General features: G+C 45.6%; 1 protein-coding gene across 7 annotated transcripts in view; it reads right to left on the reverse strand.

The window, feature by feature from the left end:
* The window catches only part of PRR14L (proline rich 14 like), a 50,014-nt gene that overhangs the window by 13,851 nt on the left and 15,005 nt on the right, over window positions 1-21,158 (reverse strand). For 4 of the 7 annotated variants that reach the window (XM_015475599.3, XM_005218190.5, XM_002694639.7 and 1 more), the window contains 6 exons: window positions 19,564-19,636; window positions 11,804-16,919; window positions 10,865-10,936; window positions 10,105-10,276; window positions 9,460-9,566; window positions 2,361-2,432 (listed from right to left, as the gene is read on the reverse strand). In XM_015475599.3, the coding sequence (XP_015331085.1) occupies window positions 2,361-2,432; window positions 9,460-9,566; window positions 10,105-10,276; window positions 10,865-10,936; window positions 11,804-16,919; window positions 19,564-19,636 (5,612 nt within the window). Of the gene's footprint in view, window positions 1-2,360; window positions 2,433-9,459; window positions 9,567-10,104; window positions 10,277-10,864; window positions 10,937-11,803; window positions 16,920-18,929; window positions 19,147-19,563; window positions 19,637-21,158 lie in introns of those variants that run through there. The other 3 variants (XM_005218189.5, XM_059876438.1, XM_059876439.1) reach the window with 3 other exon arrangements.

The following is a 21,158-nucleotide window of genomic DNA, read 5'->3' on the forward strand; positions in this document are numbered from 1 at the left end:
TAGCAAAGTAATGCTCAAAATTCTCCAAGCCAGGCTTCAACAGTATGTGAACCATGAACTTCCAGATATTCAAGCTGCATTTAGAAAAGGCAGAGGAACCAGAGATCAAACTGCCAACATCCACTGGTTCACAGAAAAAGCGAGAGAGTTCCAGAAAAACATCTACTTCTGTTTTATTGACTATGTCAAAGCCTTTAACTGTGGATCACAATAAACTGTGGGAAATTCTTAAAGAGATGGGAATACCAGACTACCTTACTTGCCTCTTGAGAAATATGTATGCAGGTCAAGAAGCAACAGTTAGAACCAGACATGGAACAATAGACTGGTTCCAAATTGGGAAAGGAGTACGTCAAGGCTGTATATTGTCACCCTGCTTATTTAACTTGTATGCAGAGTACATCAGGCAAAAAGCCAGGCTGGATGAAGCACAAGCTGGAATCAAGATTGCTGGGAGAAATATCAAAAACCTCAGATATGCAGATGACACCACCCCTATGGCAGAAAGTAAAGAACAAAAGAGCCTTTTGATGAAAGAGGAAAGTGAAAAAGTTGGCTTAAAACTCAACATTCAAAAAATTAAAATCATGGCATCCAGTCCCATCACTTCAGGGCAAACAGACAGGGAAACAATGGAAACAGTGACAGATTTTATATTTTGGGGCTCCAAAATCACTGTGGATGGTGATTGCAGCCATGAAATTAAAAGCCGCTTGCTCCTTGGAAGAAAAGCTGTGACCAACCTAGACAGCATATTAAAAAACAGAGACATTACTTTGCCAACAAAGGTCCGTCTAGTCAAGGCTATGGTTTTTCCAGTGGTCATGTATGGATATGAGAGTTGGACTGTGAAGAAAGCTGAGTGCCGAAGAACTGATGCTTTTGAACTGTGGTGTTGGAGAAGACTCTTGAGAGTCCCTTGGACTGCAAGGAGATCCAACCAGTCCATCCTAAGCAAAATCAGTCCTGAATATTCATTGGAAGGACTGATACTAAGATGAAACTCCAATACTTTGGCCACCTGATGCGAAGAGCTGACTCACTGGAAAAGACCCTGATGCTGGGAAAGACTGAAGGCAGGAGAAGGGGACGACAGAGCATGAGATGGTTGGATGGCATCACCGACTCTATGGACATGAGTTTGTGCAAGCTCCAGGAGTTGGTGATGGACAGAGAAGCCTGGTGTGCTGCAGGCCATGGGGTTGCAAAGAGTCGGACACGCGTGAGCGACTGAACTGAACTGAATACAAGCACATAGTGAAGAAACAGAAATTGGACAGGATGGTAAAGAATAAAAGTAAGACACCCCCACCCCACTAGCAACAGTGTTTCGTGTATCCTCCCAAAGTCATTCAGCATACAGACGTGCACAGGTGAACATGCCATCAGCAGAGGTCAGCCCTGATATGTGAAGGGCTGGGTAGCAAACATTTTAAAAACTGATGAGCCACTTGGGTCTCTGCTACATATTTATTTTCATTTTTTAAACAGTCCTTTGAAAGAACAGAGATCATTCTTAGCTCATAGGACTGGAAAAAAAGAAAGTAAACAGGCAGCTGGCTGAACCTGGCCTGTAGTTTGCCAACTCACGGCACCATCCATCCAGCAGTCTGGGTTCCTCTTTACTCAAGGGGTAGCAGACCACAGGCTCTCCTGTGCGCTGTGCCGCTCTGACTAGCAATAACCTTTAAGAGCGCCCCAGCTGGGTACGCAGGGATCCCATTTTAAGTGGCTGTGCGGTGTAACCCACAGTCAGGATGGATCGTAATTTAGTCAGAACTCTAGTAATGGGTATTTTTAAAGTTATTTCCAACCCTCTCCTATTATTGAGTTGGCCAAAAAGTCTGTTCAGCTTTGTAAAATCGTATGGACAAATTTAAAAGAACTTTTTTGGCCAACCCAATATTTAGCAATGCTGCAATGAACAGCATTATATGACAAAAGCTTCATAGCAAATGCTCATCCTATCTTATAGGATAAAACTCTCCTCCTTCATCCTAGACACCACAGGAATGCAATACACGTTTAACGATTTGAATAGAATTTAGACCCACACAAAGCCAAGTAAGTGAAATGTCTTCTGTATTTGGGTTTGGAGTCAAATCTGTAGATCAATGATTCTTAGTCTTGAAGACACAAGTACAAACGAAAAGAGGATGACCAACCTGACACATTTCTTTCCTGTCCTACTGCTGACTCCAATTCAAGCGAACACTGAAAATACCAATCCTAGTTATTTTTGAGATCCGGTACTGGAAGAACTGAACATAAAACCCATTCCAAAGTGAAAAGACTGGAGACTTACGTCGATCATTTCAGAAGCCCTCCCAATCTATTATTTCCTACTTGTGTGTACCTACCTGTTTGCAGGAGGAGATTTATAATTCTTGTTGGTATATATTTCTTCTAAACTAAACTCTTTTTTCTTTAACCTGAAAAGAGAAAAAGGTATAAATTCTTCATGGTCTCGGTTTTAAGAAAACAGATTTATTTATTTGGCTCTGCTGGTTAGTTGCGGCATGTGGAAGCTAGTTCCCTGCCCAGGGATCAGTCCCAGGCCCCCTGCATTGAGAGCTTGGAGTCTTAGCCACTGGACCACCAGGAAAGTCCCTTCACGGTCTCCTAAGAGCAACAGGATTGGTTTCCCAACTTTATCCTTTTCCGGTCTTTTACTTTCCAATAGCTCTTGATATGTCTCATGTGAACCATGAATCCTGGATCTTCCTTTTCATGCTGCTGATCTTAACTTTGTGAGATTCAGTTCAGTTATACTTCCTGGGAGGGATATAACTGGATCTGTACCTATTATCTTAGCTTACAGCTTCTTTTTTTCCTACTTTTTCAATGTTTCTTCTCTTTGACTGACTGTTCTCTTTTTTACCCTCCCCTCCTGGCTTAAAAATTACACATCTTCTGTTCTTTTAGCGGTTGCAAGAATTTTGATTAGCATATTTAACTTAGAAACTGAAGTGCAGTAATATTTTTACCCTTCTCTCAAACAACACAAGGTCCTGGGAAGTTCTAAGTCTAATCAATACTGTCCCAATTTAAACGTTAGCAGTGTTCTACGTTGCCTTTTGATTTTGTAATTATGCATCTAATGAGCTAACCATGTTATCTCTTTATTTTGTTAATTAAATTTCCTTTATTCTATTAACATGGTATACTACACGGATTGATTTCCTGTGTTCAACTAACTCTGCATTCCTGGGATAAAACCCACTTGGTCATGGGTATAACCATTTTTTCAAATATGTTGCTGGATTCAGTTTGCTAGTATTTGAAGATTTTGGTGTCTACGTTTACAAAGTTTCCTGGCTTCCTTTCAGATCATCTTTCTGTCTTTGGAACTCGGAGCTCTCCTCCCCGCCCTGGCTTCTTTTCAGATCATCTTTCTGTCTTTGGACTCTAAGCTCTCCTCCCCGCCCTGTCATCTGTTCTCTCTGTCTCTGTCTCCATTGCCGCCCTGCAAATAGGTTCAGCAGAACAATCTTTCTAGATTCCATAAATACGTGTTAAAATGTGATATTTGTTTTTCTCTTTCTGACTTACTTCACTCTGTATGACAGACTCTAGGTTCATCCACCTCATCAGAACTGACTCAAATGTGTTCCTTTTTATGGCTAATAGTCCCCTGTATATATGAGTTTGTGTTTTGTCTGTTTATAGCTTGTTTCTTTTTTCCCCAGCAGGAAAGATACAATTTTTATGAAATAGCTTATTCAGATTTTTATTTTGACTCTGAATTTTGTTATAGTTAACCATTTCCTCTGATTTCTTCAAGTTTCTTTTTTTTTACATTTAAGTCTGATTTCATGTGGAATATATTCTGGTGAAAGGTCTAAGATAGAGACCCAGCTTTATTATTCTTAGAATGGCTGCCCAGCTGTCCCAGTAGCACTTTACTGATTAGCCCATCTTTGCATCACTGATTTGAGGGGACACCTTTGTTACGTATTAAATTTCTCTATCTTTTTGTGTCTATTTATGGACCCCTATTTTTGTTTTACAAGCTTGTATATTAATCCTCTGGCATCATGTTGTTTTGTTCTTCTCCATTCTGCCATATTTATTTACTTTTTGACATGTACATGTGTGTTTAGTCACTCAGTCATGTCTGACTCTTTTGTGACCCCATGGACGGTAGTCCAACAGGCTCCTCTGTCCATAAAATTTTCCAGGCAAGAACACTGGAGTGGGTTGCCATTTCCTACTCCAGGGGATCTTTCTAACCCAGGGACTCAATCCTGGTCCCTTGCATTTCCTACACTGGCAGGCAGATTCTTTTTTTTTTTTTTAATTTTTTTTTAGTTGAAGGATAATTGCTTTACAGTATCGTGTTGGTTTCTGCTATTCATCAACATGCAGGCGGATTATTTACCATACACACAGCTTTACAGTTAGCTGTGCTGGGTCTTCGCTGCTGCACTTGGGCTTTCTCTAATGCAGTCAGCGGGGGCTGCTCTTCATTGCAGTGCGCAGGCTTCTAATTGTGGTGGCTTCCTTTGTGGAGCGTGGGCTCCAGGGCACGTGGGCTTCAGTAGTTATGGCTTGCGGGCTCTAGAGCGTGGGATCAGTAGTTGTGGCAAACGGGCTTAGCAGCTCTGCATCATGTGGGATCTTCCTGGATCAGAGATTGAATCCATGTCCCTTGTGTTAGCAGGCAGACTCTTATCTACTGTGCTACCAGGCAAGCCCTGGCATCATGTTGTTTAAATTGCTGAGATTTTACAACATATTTTAAGATCTCTTAAGACTATATTCTTTTTTTTTTTTTTTTAAATCTACTTATTTTTGGCTGGGCTGGGTCTTGCTCAGGCTTTCTCCAGTTGCAGCGAGTGAGAGCTACTCTTCATGTGTTGCATGGGCTTCTCATTTCAGTGGCTTATTGCAGAGCACAGGCTCTAGGCACTCATACTTAGTGGCTGTGGTATGCAGGCTCTAGGGTATGCAAGCTTCAGCAGTTGCAGTTTGCAGGCTTAGTTGCTCCACAGTAAGTAGAATCTTCCTGGACCAGAGATCGAACCCATGTCCCATGCATTGGCAGCAGATTCTTTACCACTGGATCACACAGGAAGTCCCAAGACTAGTACTCTTTTATTTCACTTGTTTGCTGAATTTTCCAGGCTATTCATGCTTTAGTTCTGTACCTACGTTAAATACGTGGCTTCCCGTTCATTCATATCTCTTCCTAAAACTACAGAGCCTGGTCAAGTGTATTTGCTTTAAATTTTGTTTACTGGAATGTACCAGTTACTAAATTACTGCTTCTCAGCTCAGAACGTGGCCTCGGTACCTGCTCTGTGATCATGGAATCTTGGCCTCCTTACACGTTTCTTTTCCACAGTGAGTACAGTGCTGGACTTTGGCAAAAGAAGGCACCAGACGAACACTGGAGGAGGAAGGGAGCTTTTTTCTTGCTCCTGCCACATGGTCCATCGTGGGTGTTTGTGTACTGGGGTGTCTGAGGTGGAGTCAGATGGGGACACTTGGAGGGGCTCAGTCCCAGCTGAAGAGCCAGAGTGTGCAGCCTCCAAGGACTCCTGCAGCACTAGTTTGGTGACCACTGCACCACAGATAAGGCATTCAGGGACAGAAGCACATGGTGGGACCCCAACTTCCTGGGGGTCATTTCCTGTGACTCCCCTGGAGCAAGCATCCCCCACTGTAGGCCACGCAACTGCAGCAGCACCCCAACACCCTGGGTGCAGCCCTCCAGCCTCATCTCGTGTCCCACAAGGCTGCTGTTGTTTCCTGCTCACCCAGCTCCAGTGTTAGCAACCCAGCCATCTGATGGCTGCAACCATACCTTCTGCAACAAAATGAGACTCCAGTTGAGGTGAGGGCCCTAAGATGCCCTTCAGAATTCTCTGTACGGGGCACTTTCCTGGTGGCTCAGAATTGCCTGCCAATGCAGGAGGCATAGGTTCGATCCCTGGTCTGGGAAGATCCTACATGGCGCAGAGCAACTAAGCCGATGTGTCAAAACTACTGAGCCTGTGCTCTAGAGCCCAGAACTGCAACTACTGAGCCCAAGCGCCCTAGAGCTTGGGCTCCGCAAGAAGAAAAGCCAGTGCAATGAGAAGCCTGCCCACTGCAACCAAGAGCAGCTCCCCGGAACTAGAGAAAATTCTCTGTACACCTCTATGGTTACTCTTCTGTTATATTTATAGTTTAACACTTTAATATTAAACTTGCCCTGTTTAACATACCATGCGGTTTCCATCTCTGAATGGACTCAGACTGATATGTGATACTAAGGTAAAACCCCTAAGGCTTTGCTACACCACGGGTCCTCACACCGGCATACTGGAAGACTTTCAAGAGAGCACACGGGAACTCAGCTCCAGCGTAATCAACCTCCTGAACTCTAATCTCCTGCTCATGACTCATCTAGAAGTGTCCGTACGCTCATGCATAAGTTCCCACAAATTCTTCCCGAACAGTCCCATCCACCCTGAATTCTACCTTAGTATCGGAATCAAATCACTGATCTCACCAACCCCTCTTTACAGATTAATGAAGTCACTGTAAACTTGTCTGGGATGTGTCTCTCCCCACTTAACACAAGGTTCCATGAAGCGGCTTTATCGAGAGGAGACTGGGTCTGGTATAAGGATATCTGGATTTCAGATTCAGTGTGGGATGGAGCTCTCAGAGGGACTTTGTTTCATTCACCTCCTGACTATCATCAGACAACGCCTATTTAAGAAAGAGAGTTTCAAACACCAAAAACTAAAAGTTTAACTGTACACAATGTCTTTTTCAAACTATTCTCAACACTCAGTCTGTTATCACTTAGAAAAGCTGGACTTAATAGTTGATTCTTCTTCTTAAAAAAAAAAAGTAACTGAAATGTTTACTGGGACTATCAAACTTTTGAAGATAAAGTATATAAAACTTAGAAGAATTTTAATCAAATGTTATACAGAAACATTAAGTCAATTATTCAATCTTCATCTTATAAAATACAACTTCTACTTTCTGTTAACAACAAAAATTATATGATGAGCTGCCATGACAATTGGTTTGCAGTGATACACTTGTACCCTACATTGAAGTGATGAGATTTTATATTAATTAATGGATCTTTTTTTTCCCATGATTAGTTGTTCCTAAAAGTCTAATCACAGTTTGATTCCTGCATGTGCACACATGTACTGAAGCAACATCATGCTTTGTTATATAGTCCTCTCTTTGTAACTTATTATTTTAGCTACAAATCACATTGCTTTATTATAAATTCAATAACAGGAAATTTTTATACATAGATTTAAACTTTGTCTTATGACTTTTAGAAATCTATAAGATGTATTCCATAGTTTATTTCTCAATGGTCTGTATGGTTCTCTTGAAGGTGAATATTAACATAATTATTGTTTCATAGCCCTGGGCGTGGAGGGGAGACCGTATTTGTGGCACTGTGCCGTTTCATGTAAGAAACTTGGGCATCCATGGATTTTGGTATCCACAGGAGCTCTTGGAACCACTTGCCCGAGGATACTGAGGGACGACTGCATTTGAATTGGAAAACAGAAAAGTAAGGAAATAAGACTGATCCGGCTGATGGGCTTGAAAAATAAAATATGCCTTTGCTAATTAAGTTACATGTCAAAAACTTTCCATAAGTTTAAGGCACTAAATCAGCATCTTCAAGACATAAAAGTGTACTTGAAGTAATAAAAGCATCTTAATCAAAATGTCTTTGGTAAAGACTTATTGAAGATCCTAGTTTTCAAGCTCACTCATTATATAGGATTAAATAAAGTACCTCTAAGTGACAAAGTAGCATGTAATTTGTTAGCCATCTGATACTGGTCAGATCCTCCTGGGTCACGTCCCACAAACCAAGACACTGCCTACCTGCAAAGCCTGGGTAACAGAACCCAAGGGAGTCAGCACTTTTCAATTCTTTGCTTTCAAAAAAAAATTAAGTGATAAATCATTAAATATAATTTGATGATAGATCACTGAGGTATTTTTTAATATTACTTGACAGAACTTGAAAGGGTTGAATGTCACTATTCCACTAAAACTCTCTCCACTCCTACTACTTATCTAAATAAGGTGAATAAGGTTTTCTAGAACTTATATCTACCAAAAAATTGAAGATAGGATATCATAATTCTGAACCCTATTTTGTTCTAATAAAAAGGACTATTCAACACAGGATATCTGAAATACTTTAAAAATTTCTCTTGAAAAGACATTGCAAAAAAAAAAAAGAAAGAAAAGACATTGTAGGATGATCAATAAAAGAACTATAGGATACAACACATTAAGATAAAACCAAGTGGGAAAAGCGGAACGTCAATCATAGTAACAGTTAACTGTCACATCTGTATTGTGTGAAGCAATAAAATAGATACATTTTTTTCTCAACTGGACTGTACAACAATTTTAAATATTGGGAATTCTTATTTACCTTCTACAGGTAAGTCCTTGATGTTCAGGAGGGTGAAATAACTTACTTTGGGTTAATCAAGGGACCCAGGCTTCAATTCGCCAATGAGAAATGAATGCGTGAAATCCATCCCAAAGGAAATGTAACTAGACATCTTATAAAAATGTGTGTGTCTTCATTGTGTGTGTGTGCGTGTGTCACATGCACAGTCGTGTCCCTCTCTTTGTGACCCCAAGCACTGCAGCCCACCAGGCTCCTCGTCCATGGAATTTTACAGGCAAGAATCCTGGAGTGGGCTGCCATTCCCTTCTCCATGGGATCGTCTGGGCCCAGGGATCGAACCCGGGTCTCGTGCATCTCCCGCATTGGCAGGTGGACCCTTTACCACTAGCGCCACCTGGGAAGCACATATGTGTAATGCACATCATCCCCAAACTCCAGTCATGTCAAATACACAATCCAGAATCATGCCCAATACATAATTTAGTAACCGTTTTCTTTTCACTTCGCTCTTTAGGGATGAGCAATCGTCTCTGTCACAAAAATCTTTAGAATCCAAAATTTTAAATCATCTCTGTACCATAACACGGATCTAGCATTAAAAAAAAAAAAAGACTTCTCTCATAACTTGTGGGTCGCTTTCCAGTTCTGTGTGCAGAATGTCGTGAGTCTGGGCTGTGCGGTTGAGTGAGACCTGTGGGGATAGGAGCCACCAGGGCCAGGACAGAAGTTCCGGCATAACACAGGTGTCTCAGCCACTGAGCCCTGGCACCGGCACCTAAGCCTGGAGACAACAGCAGTGCCGACTTCCCAGCACCCCTGGAGGAGGCATTGGGATTGTAAACACAGAGGGACCTGGCACAGAGAGCTCAGGAAGTGACCCAGAACCCTGCACACAAATCTCTGGCCACAGTACTGGTGAAATTCTTTTGGATAAATTCCTAGAAGTATTGATATAACAAAAGCTCAGAGTATATGATCATTGAAAAGGCCACTATATTATACTAAACAATTTCCAGAAAAATACATCCGTGTGTGTTAGAGAAGGCGCTCACCTTTTGGGTCGAGGAAGGCCCATGGGCGTGAGGTTAGGGTCTGGCTTAGGAATGGTTTTCCGGATGCGAATCTGTGAGACTTTCTTCGGCCTCTTCTCCAGCTCAGCCTATTTTTAAGAAGAAAGACAGGTTGTAAGTCATTCTAAATACACAGAGGCCCCTTTGTTGACACTCACCACACTACTTTCTCAGTGTACAGGTGGCTTCGGGAAGCAGTTTTATGACAGAGCTCCCCCAACCACTCCTCCCAACAGCATTTTCAGCAACTGCCCTCTTCATGTCACTGTGCGTGCAGTTCAGATACTAAGATGATCAATACACAAGTTTAAAACTGTTGGAGACAGTGGATGTTGAGAAACTGAAGCACAGCATCATTCACTCATCTCTGAATGTGTGAAGTCCCCTGCTCTGTGCTTCAATTCTCTGAATGTTGTTAAACGCGTCATTAAGAAAAAAGGGTCCGGAGAGCAACGAGGATGAAGAGATCCCAGGCACCCTTTAGTGGCCAATGGAAGAGCCCCTGTCCTGGTGACATCCGGTACTGGGCTGAAGCTACAGGTGGCAGTAAGGAGACCCGGGGGCTGTCTGCACCTGTCGTGGAAGCTGAGGCGCCTCTGCCACCCGAGCCCACCGCACCAAGTTTACCTCTTTCTGGTCTGGAGGGCTGCCCTGTGGTCGGGGGCAGGCGGCCGTCACACCGTCCAGCTCGTCAAACCCGGGAACCGGGAACTCTGAGGCTGAGAACAGGAGCTTGCTGACGGCTGAGTCTGTTACCAGGTGAGACTTTGGTACCAAGGCAGGGAATGGAGGCTCTAGCCTGAGAGAGACAGCGGAGAGAGAGACAAAGAAGCAAATGTGGGACAGGTTCACCTTCCACGCCGGCACTAAGTGACATTCCCGTAAGGCTGTCCCCATGTTGCTTCTGGACACGCCTGTGTCTGCATGTGTGATAAACTACAAGAATGTGGTCAAGCCAGTTCCCTGGGGTGGAATAAGGAAACTTGGAAGATGCAGTGAATAAGGAAAAAAATGGGAAAAGGCAAGGAGTGCTTGCAGGAAGAAGACATTTAGGGAACTGAACAAACAAATTGTGCTTGGATATGATCAACAGCATCCGGGCACTGAAATCGGCTCAAGACCTGAGATGTATCTTGAGGGGACTTGCAGTACAATGACCTGGCTCCTGATTTTGACTTTTTTCATTTTTTAAGTAAATGGGACTGATCCCACAAATCACACAACTTTAGTTACACAGTCCTGAAGCTGAACCTCTGCCTGTGCACCTGAGAGATGCAGATCAGGCTTAGAAGGAGAACAGAGGCCAGAACTGCACCGAGCTCAACCCACAGCAGCTGCTAGAGTACCCCCCTCAGCCCCACGTCTCCCTCCCTCCGCGAGCCCTCACCTCATGTGACTGCCGCCGGCACTGTAAGCAGCTTCCAGGCCCGGAAGAGGCATGGACGGTAACACGGTGCGGCTGAAGTGGAGCAAGAATAAACAGTGACAGGTCAGGGTGGCAGGATGGTGGGAAAGGCTGTGGGGCCCCGCAGGTTTGGAAGGATGCTCAGTCAGAGCCCAGGGAAGACCTGAGAAGCGTCCATCTACCCATGGAGACAAAAACCTGCCTCCAGGGCATGGAATTTACATGTCCATGCCCATCACTGGAATGGAGGTGGGCTGACAGGAGGGCTGTGGCCTGACTTAAATGGAAAGGCAGAGAGAGATCAGAAGGCAAACTGATATTGGTGAAATTATTTTCAACTGTTCTCAGTGGTCAAACCACAAGAACTCTTTCCCAGTTCATAAAAGCCTATGAATTCTATAGCTATAACATGTACATGCCAATCTTTGAAGTTCCTCTACTCCAGAAAGAAACAGAGGTAGGCTTATAAATAGTCTGGGTGTTTGCCTGCATAATTAATTTAAAAAGTACTTCTGTATACTTTACACACCAAACAGTGAGTATTAACAGCTGTGAACAGATCATAGATACAAGTCACAAGTCACCACTTACAGTCTTTAACACACAGTGCGATTTTTTCTTGGCAAGAAGAGGGCAAGAGAAGAAAAAGAGAGATTTAAGATTTAACGGTTCGTAGAATTAAACCAACAGAATGAAGGAAGGTACCAAATAAAGGGTTCTGCAGGAAATCCAGATCCTTCAGGAAAATTCGAGGGGCCCGTACTTCAGAATTACTGCTGCACTTTCTTAGCAGAGATCTGGCAATAAACAGGCAATGCAGACACAGACTCTGAGCCTTGTAGCTTTAGGAGCGCCCTCCCCTCTCCCCAGTGGGAGGATGCAAACACGGGACTTCAGCAAAGGACGGGGCATGGAGTTTACCTGCTCATGGCGCCCAGAGGTGACTGCCGCTTGCTGTGAGAGGGTGGAAGGGCAGAGATCTCCAAGGGGCAGGCGGAAGGCCCATGCTGGCTCCAGATGGACAGCACCCGGCCCACCGAGTAGGGCAGGGAGCAGAAGACCTTGTCAGCTATGGAGGCGGGAGACCGCAGCCCTTTGAGGCCCTGTGTTAACTGGGTCATGAAGAGCCTCTGCATGGCAGGCGTGTGGCTGACGCAGCTCCGTTTCTTCGTCCAGATCCGGTAGCATCCCGGGGAGCAGAGTGCTAGGAGCGTGTGGAGCCCGAGGACGGAACAGCCCCCTCTGGTCTGGACTAGGGCGGTGGCCCTGCGGTCCTGGAGGGGAACTGGAGGCTGGGCGCCTGCCTGGCTGCAGAGGCCAGGGTCTTCCCTGAATGTGGCCATTCCAGGGCAGCCTTGGGCCAGGAAGAAGGAGAAGGTCCACTTGGGAGGTGGAGAACGGCCCCAGCGGGCCTCTCCTAAGGCGAGTCTCGCGGGCGCACAGTGCTCGGGGAAAGTCCTAGGGGACTCGGCCACGCGCTCAGGGCCCAGCTTCACACGGAAGGATACCGGGAAGGTTTCGGAACCGAGCAGCAGCGATGGCATCTTGTCACTCACATCTATGAAGCTCATTTTGACAGTTTCGAGCGAATAAAGCATCAGGGGTTTACTGCTAGGCCTTCTGTCCCAGTCACCAGCTGCCAGACACGGGTTCAGCTGCGTCATGCTGCAGGAGAAGCCGTCCAGGAGCCTCCGGTATCGGAGCTGCTTGTAGCTTTTAGCCACGGGGAGAAGGTCCGAGGAGCACCGCCGGGACCGCAGCTTCTGGGTCCTGGCAGCGGGGACCAGTCTGGAGGCGAGGATAGACAGCTTGCTGAGTAAGGCCAATTCTTTGGTAGGCATCCGCACATTCAGGCCCCCCGAGGGTGGGCCCGGGGCAGCCTTCAGCTTTGGTACGTGGCTCACAAGGCTTCTGGCAGGGGCTGTTTCGGGCTCTGGGCACGCAGGTACAGACATGGCACGGGAAGTGAGAAACCTGTGTGCTTTTGTGGGGATGGTCTCAGAGGAACTCTTTAGGAAAGCAGAATGTGCAATTCTACTCCTTTTCCTCCCTACGGAGACCAGCTCCTGGCAGGAGACTTTCTTGCAGGTTCGGGGGGGCTGCTTCTTTAAGGGCAGCGCCCCCTTCCTGTGAGAAGTGTTCCCAAAGGCACCGTGGAAGGCCTCCCGCCCCGTGGAGCTGGGGTCTTGAGCACGCCGAGGGGCAGTGCGGGGGCCGGGGCATGTGCATGACTCTGTGTCCTTTCTCAGCGGGTGACACGAGCTTTCCTCCTCCACGTCAATGGGCTTCTGAGGCCCCACGGCAGAGGCGCCCGTGGCCGGCTTTGCTGAGGTGACTTCCGTTTCTGAGGCGGGCTCATTTTCGCCACCCTGAGGTGGGCTCTGACTCTGCCCCTCATCTGACAACGTATGAGATGTTGTGCACTGTCCCAACACTGTGTGTGCTTCTTTCTGGCGTGCCTGCTCCTCTTCCTTGTGGCTCAGAACCTTCTGGCTTGGGCGTCTCTCCGAGTCAGCCGGCACCCTCGGAGCTCTAAGGTGGGTCTGAGATGCCTGGCTTGGGACATCAGCGAGACCGCCTTCCCTGATTGCCATCTCTTGCGACTCCTGCCCGGCAGGAAACTGACCCCACGGCCCGCTCTGCTGCTCTGCAGTGTCTTCTCCTTTCACATTAGTTTCTGCATCTAGCATCAAAGGCGAGCTCTCCGCCCTAATGGCTGTGCTGCTCTCTTTGCTAGGCTCACTCTCACTCCTTGGTGCTCCTCCTTCCATCTCAGGCAGGACTGTGGTGTTCTTATTCTCACAAGGCATTTCACCGTCTATTGGCTTAAAAAGGTTTTGGGGGTCAGTTTCTTCACTATTAATAATTGTTTCTGATTTTTTTTGAGACAATGGGTGCAAAGGCATTATCTCAGTGGATTTCGGGCTTCTCGAGGGGACAGAGTTTACATCGTGGTGTCCAGAAGATGTCAACTCTACTGAAGAAATTCCAATGGTATTTTCTTTGTCTTGCTCAGGATTTATTTCTAGTCTTGATCCTTCAATTGTTCCTTGTGTTTCTCTCAGGGATGCTTCTTTAACTTGCTCTTCATGATGAATGTAATTTAAAGACATATTTATTTTACCCAATACTCTTACATCTGGTTCATGATCTGCAACAGACCCCGTGTCAGGCACACAAGGGCCTGGACACACTTCCATTTCACAGTCTTCTACCGGTCTCCATACTTTCTCTTCACATGATTTTTTAATATTGAGAGAGTCTGATGTAGAAGAAGCAGCATCTTGAAAATCCGACTCCTGGTCAATCACTCCTATAAATGCAGCGACAGGCGCTCCCCTCTGGGACAGCGTACTCGCTGAGGCTTCCAGCGACGTTGCCCTGGCGTGCCTTGCACCCCCAGTGAGAGTACCAGAAACCCTTCCATCCAGAATGCCTTCTGTGGGCTCATCACTACAGCCTGTGGAGACCACATGTGCTGTCCCATCTGTGGGCTCCGCACAATCAGAAGTCCTCCCACAGCCCCCTTTCTTGGGGCTCCTGCCAGATGCTGAACTGTTACTGCCTGAACCAACGGGTGGAGCCTTCAGGCTGTGGCTCGCCTCTCTGTCAGGCTCTGTGGGCGACTTGCACTGGTCACGGCCGAGCGTCTCCTCAGCTGGGTTACCTTCACCTCTGCATTCATTGGGTCCGCCTGGGTTACCCTGGGAGCCGAGGGCGTCATCTGCCTTCTGCTTGGGAGTTTCAGCTGCTTGGTTCACGTTCTTAACACCGGAGAACATTATGGGAGGAAACTGGCCAAACAGTTTTTCAGGACTTGGAATGTTTGTGGGTTGGTTTAATTCTTGTGCGACACGAGCAGAAACATCACGTTGACAGAACACAGTCTCTTTGGGTGTGTCCTGTTCTTTTTCCTCTGGCCCTTCCTTGCATGGTCGGGTGGTTTGGTCTGGAGCTTCACTGTTTAACGTGCCTGCCATCATTTCATCTCTGGCCTCACCTCCAGGAAGGCTGCCTTCAGTTTCTCCCTCACCTGGCTCACTTTCCTCCGATGCACAATTCTTTCTACAGCTGCAGCTTTCCACAGAGCTGTCTCTCCCTTGGGAGTGGTGATCGATATGCTGAAAGGTATCTTCATACTTGGTTAACAGACAGTTCTCAACGCCCAGGGTCGTTCTGCTGGGCTCCAGGGCAGCACACCTGCTCTCCTCTGGGACGTTTTTCTTCACACAAGGGCAGCTAGAGAGATCCTGAGACGGAACGCTCTGACGTTCCCGGACTGAGACCTCTACAGGCAAGGCTGCCACTTTGCTCTTATCTGAGGGAAGTCCAGAATGCAGACTACCTACTCCCGAGTTAGCTGCTTCGGTCTTTCTTTCTAGGCGTTCTGATCTGCTGTTTGAAGAGGCACCACAGGTTCTGTCACTTGGTGGAGAGATGTCTTCCGTCTTTGTTTTCACAGGAATGGGGTGGGTTCCGGCAGTGACAGCTGTGCCATCCTCTGATGGAGGGCGCTGGCTCTGGCGGGAACCCCCGCTCACTGCCACAGGCATCTCTTTGTCGCTTGGCAACTTTGTGTGGGTTTCAGAATTAAGGGACACTTGATTTAAAACACATTCACTTCCTGTTTTGTTTACAACCAGTTTGTTGTCATGAGGAAATTTATTCACCTCCCAGGCAGCGCTCTGTTTACCTAAATGTGGACCATGGTCCTGGGCATTTTGTATGGCTATTTCTGACTCAGGCCTGTCATCAAGTTCTAGGGATGGTGGCAATGGAGTAATGTCTTTCTTGGGCTTAGACATCTCATTTATAGAATTTATCTGGTCCTCTGGCGTTAAACTCACAAGGGATTTCCCTTCAATTAAAAATCCATTAGGTGAGGCTTGGTTTAACTGGGGTCTGCCTTCTAGATTTCTCTGGGTACGGACTAAGGAGTCACAGTCTCTACTGTGAGTCTTCTCAGTCAGCACACTGGGCTCCAGGGTAGTTGTCTGTTCTGGTTCTTCAATCTGCACCGAGGAGGGAAAATGACTCCCTTCAGAGTCTGTGCCTGGTTGGCTCATTTCAGCAAAAGTTCCTCTGTGGTCCTCATTGTTTGCCAAGCTACCGTGAACATCTAAAGTGATTTTCAAATCATTTTTTTCAAGCATTCCTTCCATGGCTTTAGTAAAAGAACTGGGTAGGAAGGAATTGGAGCAGCCTATATGGGGACTGCCTCGAGGGCAGTAGTGATCGTGGGCATTTTCTTTGGGGAAGACAGTAGTCTCTTTTTTTCCAGAACAGTGGCGACTAGAATTCTCTCCTGGTTGCCTGGTGTTAACAAGGAAGAGTTCTCTTTCACTTCTAGGGTTCAAAGGCTGTTTGTGTTCTTCTCTAGAAGACAAGTTCTGGCTTTGACCATTCCCATCCAAACAGGAACTGTGCGTCTTTCCAGCAGATCCCTTTGGCAAGCCATCACCTTCAAGACCACGCTTTTCTGAGGATGTTGTTCTGGATCCTGGACCAGATAAACCTGATGTGAAATGGGAAACTTTAGAATTTTCTTCTGAGGGTTCTGTTATAACCACCTTTCTCGTGGCTTTGGGACTGTCATGTGCAGAACTGTGTCTCTCACTGTGGTGCCCAGGGACCTGTTGGTGATTGTCATCGGCTTCACAGACGAGGTTTAATTTACGTAACTCTTCCTCCCTGCTGTCCACTTTGGAAACAGCACTGTTCCCTGGTAACAATGACAACCAAGAAGGATAAGTTCTTATTTCTTCACATTCTTTTTCTTTTGGATTTGCTTCTGTTAATCCAGGGTCCACAATGTTTAAAGGCTCTAGAGAAACTAAGGTGCTGGACTCTGAAACCTCAGCACTGGTCATGATTTCGTCTGTCTCTGAGTGTCCACGACACCCAGCCAAGAGACCCTGACTCACACGGCCATTCTCGAGTCCTTTGTTATCGTCCACCTTAGTTCCATGGACCTTCATAACTTGGACTTCCTCAGTAGATGTCAGAAGAGTTTCAGCTGTGATTTGTACATTTCCTTCTGCACAAGAGAAATAAATCTGAATTAATGTGTAATCATTTGCTCTAACTTCATAAATTTAATCACGCAACAAAAACAACTCCAAAAGAGGATTGCAAAGTTAGTGTTACAATACCATTGGCTTTGTTCTTCTTTGCAAAATATGACAGAGAGCCAAAAGAGTACCTGAAAGAAACAGGTTATTCTGAACAAATCCTTTCTTTAAATGTGTTACTTACTTAAACACACTGACCTAGCTGGACAAATGACGATAATGGGAGACATACGCTTACTTCAGTCTTAGGAAGCTTTCATCCTAAAGCATTTATAAAGCAGACTCACATTAAAATAGCTTATGTTACGAAATGACCATCTTAATACTCGAATAAATAAGTAATAAATAAAATTATCTTTGAAATAGAATAGTAACATATAAAGCCTTAAGTAAAAGAGATTAATCTGTAAGTGGAATATGAGTCTTGAACCCGATTACCTGCAAGGCTTGCCGCCCTACAGGGTCGGTCATGAGTTGGTAATAATTGAAGGTGAGAGACAGGTTCACAGGGATTTAGTATTTTTTCCTTTCCTCTTCTGAGTAAGTGAGAAATTTTTCATTATGAAACATTAAAACACACACACACAAAATACCTAAGATGTAAATGTAACTCATGAAGGAGTTTTACTTCCCAGAAGTTCTCTGAAACTCTAGGCACAGGATGCAGTATAAAGAAGTTCCCCCAACCTGTTAATCTACAAAAGACTTTTTGTCCCTCTCCCAAAGCTGTTCACATAGAGGTAAATATGTGTATATGCCTGTATGTATGCTGCATGCATATAACAGGACGCCTGCACTGAGCAGACAAAGCAAGATGCAAATCAACCTACAGATCTAGCTCCCACTAGAACATAAGCTCCACGAGGGGAATGATCACCTCTGATTTGGTATCTCCACCTCCCTGTTGTCTAGCGTAATACCCGGTACATAACAGCACTCAGTAAATACTTGTGGAGCCGATAAATGACTACAGTTAGGTGACATCAACAAATGCTATTGGATCTTACTGCTCACTCTGTACTGAACACCCCATGGTGACCCTGGTGACTGGTAGGTATGTTACAGATGTCAGCAGAACAAGGAATTAAGTGAGGGAAGCTGTTACAAGTTAGGCACACTGGAGGGTGAAATGTGTTCTGTGAGGTGTATGCCTGTTTCAGCAGCACAGGAGTTTCGCAACCTTGGTTGAACATCGTGGATTTGTAGTCGTGTGACAACTGTTTAAATGGTGCTTACATTTGCAGAAATTGACAGACAGTCTTAAACTTGTATGAAAATGCAATGGACACATAACACCCAACACACAATCTTGAACAAAGAAAATGGACTGGAGGGGTTGGAGAGGAGGATAAGGAGCCTGCAAGATGGAAATGTTCCATTTTTTTTATGTGATTACACAACTGCATGTTTGTGTACACACACACACACGAGTGAATTTCACTGTATGTAAGCTATACCTTAATTAAAAAAAAAAGTCAGTGCCCCAAATGTCTAGACCGCTTCCTGGTTGCCTTTTAAATGGGTGTGGTACTGGCTCATTTTTCAACTTTCCACTCCTCCAAAATGTGAATTACAGGAAGATAATGACTATCCTCAACTTCAGAGCTTTACTCTCCACAGGACAGCAAGGCCTTTGAGCCACAGAGAGAAACTCCAGCAGCAGGAAGCAGGAGGATGAACTAGGACAAGTGTCCTTTCTCACAGGGATGGTCTGCACCCCCTTTTCTGTCCAGGCTGCCAAGAAGCATCATCAAATCTGACGCTGTTCCACAGTAACAAAATGTTCATGTGATTAAACATATTTGCTGTTTGTTTTTTTTTTTTGCAGCTCTAATTATTCTACATAGTTAATCTTAATTATGCAACAGATACACACAGAATCTTGGCTCAGCACCCTCTTTTAGGCCTCGGTTTCTTGCTTAATCAATGAACAGATCAATCACAATGAAGTAGTATCTCTGAGGCCCATATCCTACCATTGTTTTGAGGAGCAAATATGTGTACGTGCTCAGTCACGTCTGACTCTTCGCGACCCCCTGGACTGTAGCCCATCAGGCTCCCCTGTCCGTGGGATTCTCCAGGCAAGAGCAGTTTGCCATTCCCTTCTCCAGGGGATCTTCCCAAGCCAGGGATCAAACCTGAGTCTCTTGCATCTCCTGCATTGGCAGGCAGAGTTCTTTACCACTGCAAAACCTGAGGAGCAAATGAGGTAACAGAAATGAGCTTGGCAAACTCTCAAGGTGATGGGGAGTGGACGTGGGATGAACACAGTGGGATGTCCTGTGAGGCAGTAGTTCCTGCCCTGTCCATGTGAACTCGTTTGGAAGGCAGGGTTGCTTTATAAAGTCAAATGGAAGATTCCACACTAGTTTTAAGGTTCAACTCATAGTCAATGCCTCATTACAGAAAAAGTGGGAAGCAAAGTTAGTCACAGAAGAGGCACCATTGGATAACACCAGGGGCCTCCGAGCATGTCCATGGGCAGTAATACCAACAGCTGCTACAGCCGGTCCTTTGTGCAAGATGGGGTCCTACAATCCTCATGTTCTCAGTGGGAACAAAAATGGTGTAACAAGTGGAAAAAGGAAAGGATGTGAGAGAAATGGATACCTTTGTTCCTCAGACCATCTTCAGGGAGGCCCGTGCATAAAAGTTCTTCACTTGCCTGCATCCGGAGGTCCTCCTGCGGTAAGAAAACCCAGTGGTCAAGGAAGACCCAGAGACTCTGAGCTCACAATGCCAACGATCCTCTGAGAGGCTTCTCTGCAGCTCTTAGAAATGTGCTAGTGGTCACAAGGACTGGGAACTGAAGGAAGCCGCAAATTCAAGTTCATATTATTAGTAAAACTTCCATTCCTCTAGACTTTGAACTTGAAAAGTCAAGTTTCCCAAGGTCCTGACAGATCCAAACAAAACCTTGTGTCTTCTGAATCAATAAACACACTGGTGCAGTGTGATCTTAATAAAGTGAAAACCTAACTGGAAACTATCAGGAAGTTGGATGGCACCCAGCCCCTAACCATGTTCTTTCTTCCTGGAAGGGCTACTTTCCCTTTTCATCCCTGTTCACTGGAGCAGGGGATGAGGGGGAGCACCATCAATGACAACGGACAAGAGGGACTTCAGGAAAACAGGCAGGGGCAGCGTGGGTGTGGAGCCCGATGAGGACAGGGTCCAAGTGGGCTGGCCAGCTGCAGACGCCGACTGACCGACGACGGCTGCTCACATCAAAGTGTCCTTCTGGCTCACCTCTGTTTATTTGCCCACTGATTTACATTTGTTTTTTGTTTTTTTTTTTTGCAATGTAGACCCCAGACCAGTTGGACCCAAAGGTTGACGATGTGCACTCCTACTTACCTCATCACTGACCCATCAGAAGGGTGTCCACCAGCTAATCACGCCCTCTTTGAACAATTACTATAAAACTCCTCACTGTCTTCCCCAAGTGGGGACACTTGGATTTGAGGGCATTAGCCCACTGTGTCCCCCTTTGCCTGGCAAAGCAATAAAGTTATCCTTTTCTACTTCACCTGTCCCAAAACTCTGTCCCAGAGATTTGACTCAGCACCAGCATCGGGGCACAGAGAGGCTGAACTTCTCGCATCACCCTGAGGAAACTGAGGGTAGGAACTACATGCCCGCCGGCCAGCATTCAACTGCCGCAGCCACGCCATGCGTGACGGCGCACCCCAAGGAGACTCAGGAAGAGAGGCACAGGACACTGACCTCAGGGAGCTGAGGTGTGCATCAGAGGAATGAGTTCAGTGAGTTCAGACTCTTGCATCTTCCCACACAGACAAAAGCACTAAATTCCTTAACTGGAGATATCTGGGGGTTTTTTGGTCTTCTTCTATTTTTTTAAAAAAATCTTTTGGTTTTTCTTTTTGCCTCGCCCTGAGGCACGAGGGGTTTAGTACTCCCCCTCCCCACCAAGGGTGGAGCTCATGTCCCCTGAAGCGGAAGTCTGGAGTTCTAACCACTGGTTTTCTTTTACATCAATAATCTTTTGATGTTCAAAAAAAAAAAAAGAGTAGAATTTTCCCCTACACTAATTTAATTGGTAAGTACAAGATTCTGACTGACACAACACTCACTTAAATCTACAGATGGTGAAGTCACTGTTGTAACTTCTGACAATTTTTTTTATAGCACTTAAAAAAACAATAAGCAAAACCATTTCTTCTCTAAGCAAAGTTCTGCGGTGG

The sequence above is a fragment of the Bos taurus genome, chromosome 17 (assembly GCF_002263795.3).
Source record: "Bos taurus isolate L1 Dominette 01449 registration number 42190680 breed Hereford chromosome 17, ARS-UCD2.0, whole genome shotgun sequence".
Lineage (NCBI taxonomy): Eukaryota > Metazoa > Chordata > Mammalia > Artiodactyla > Bovidae > Bos > Bos taurus.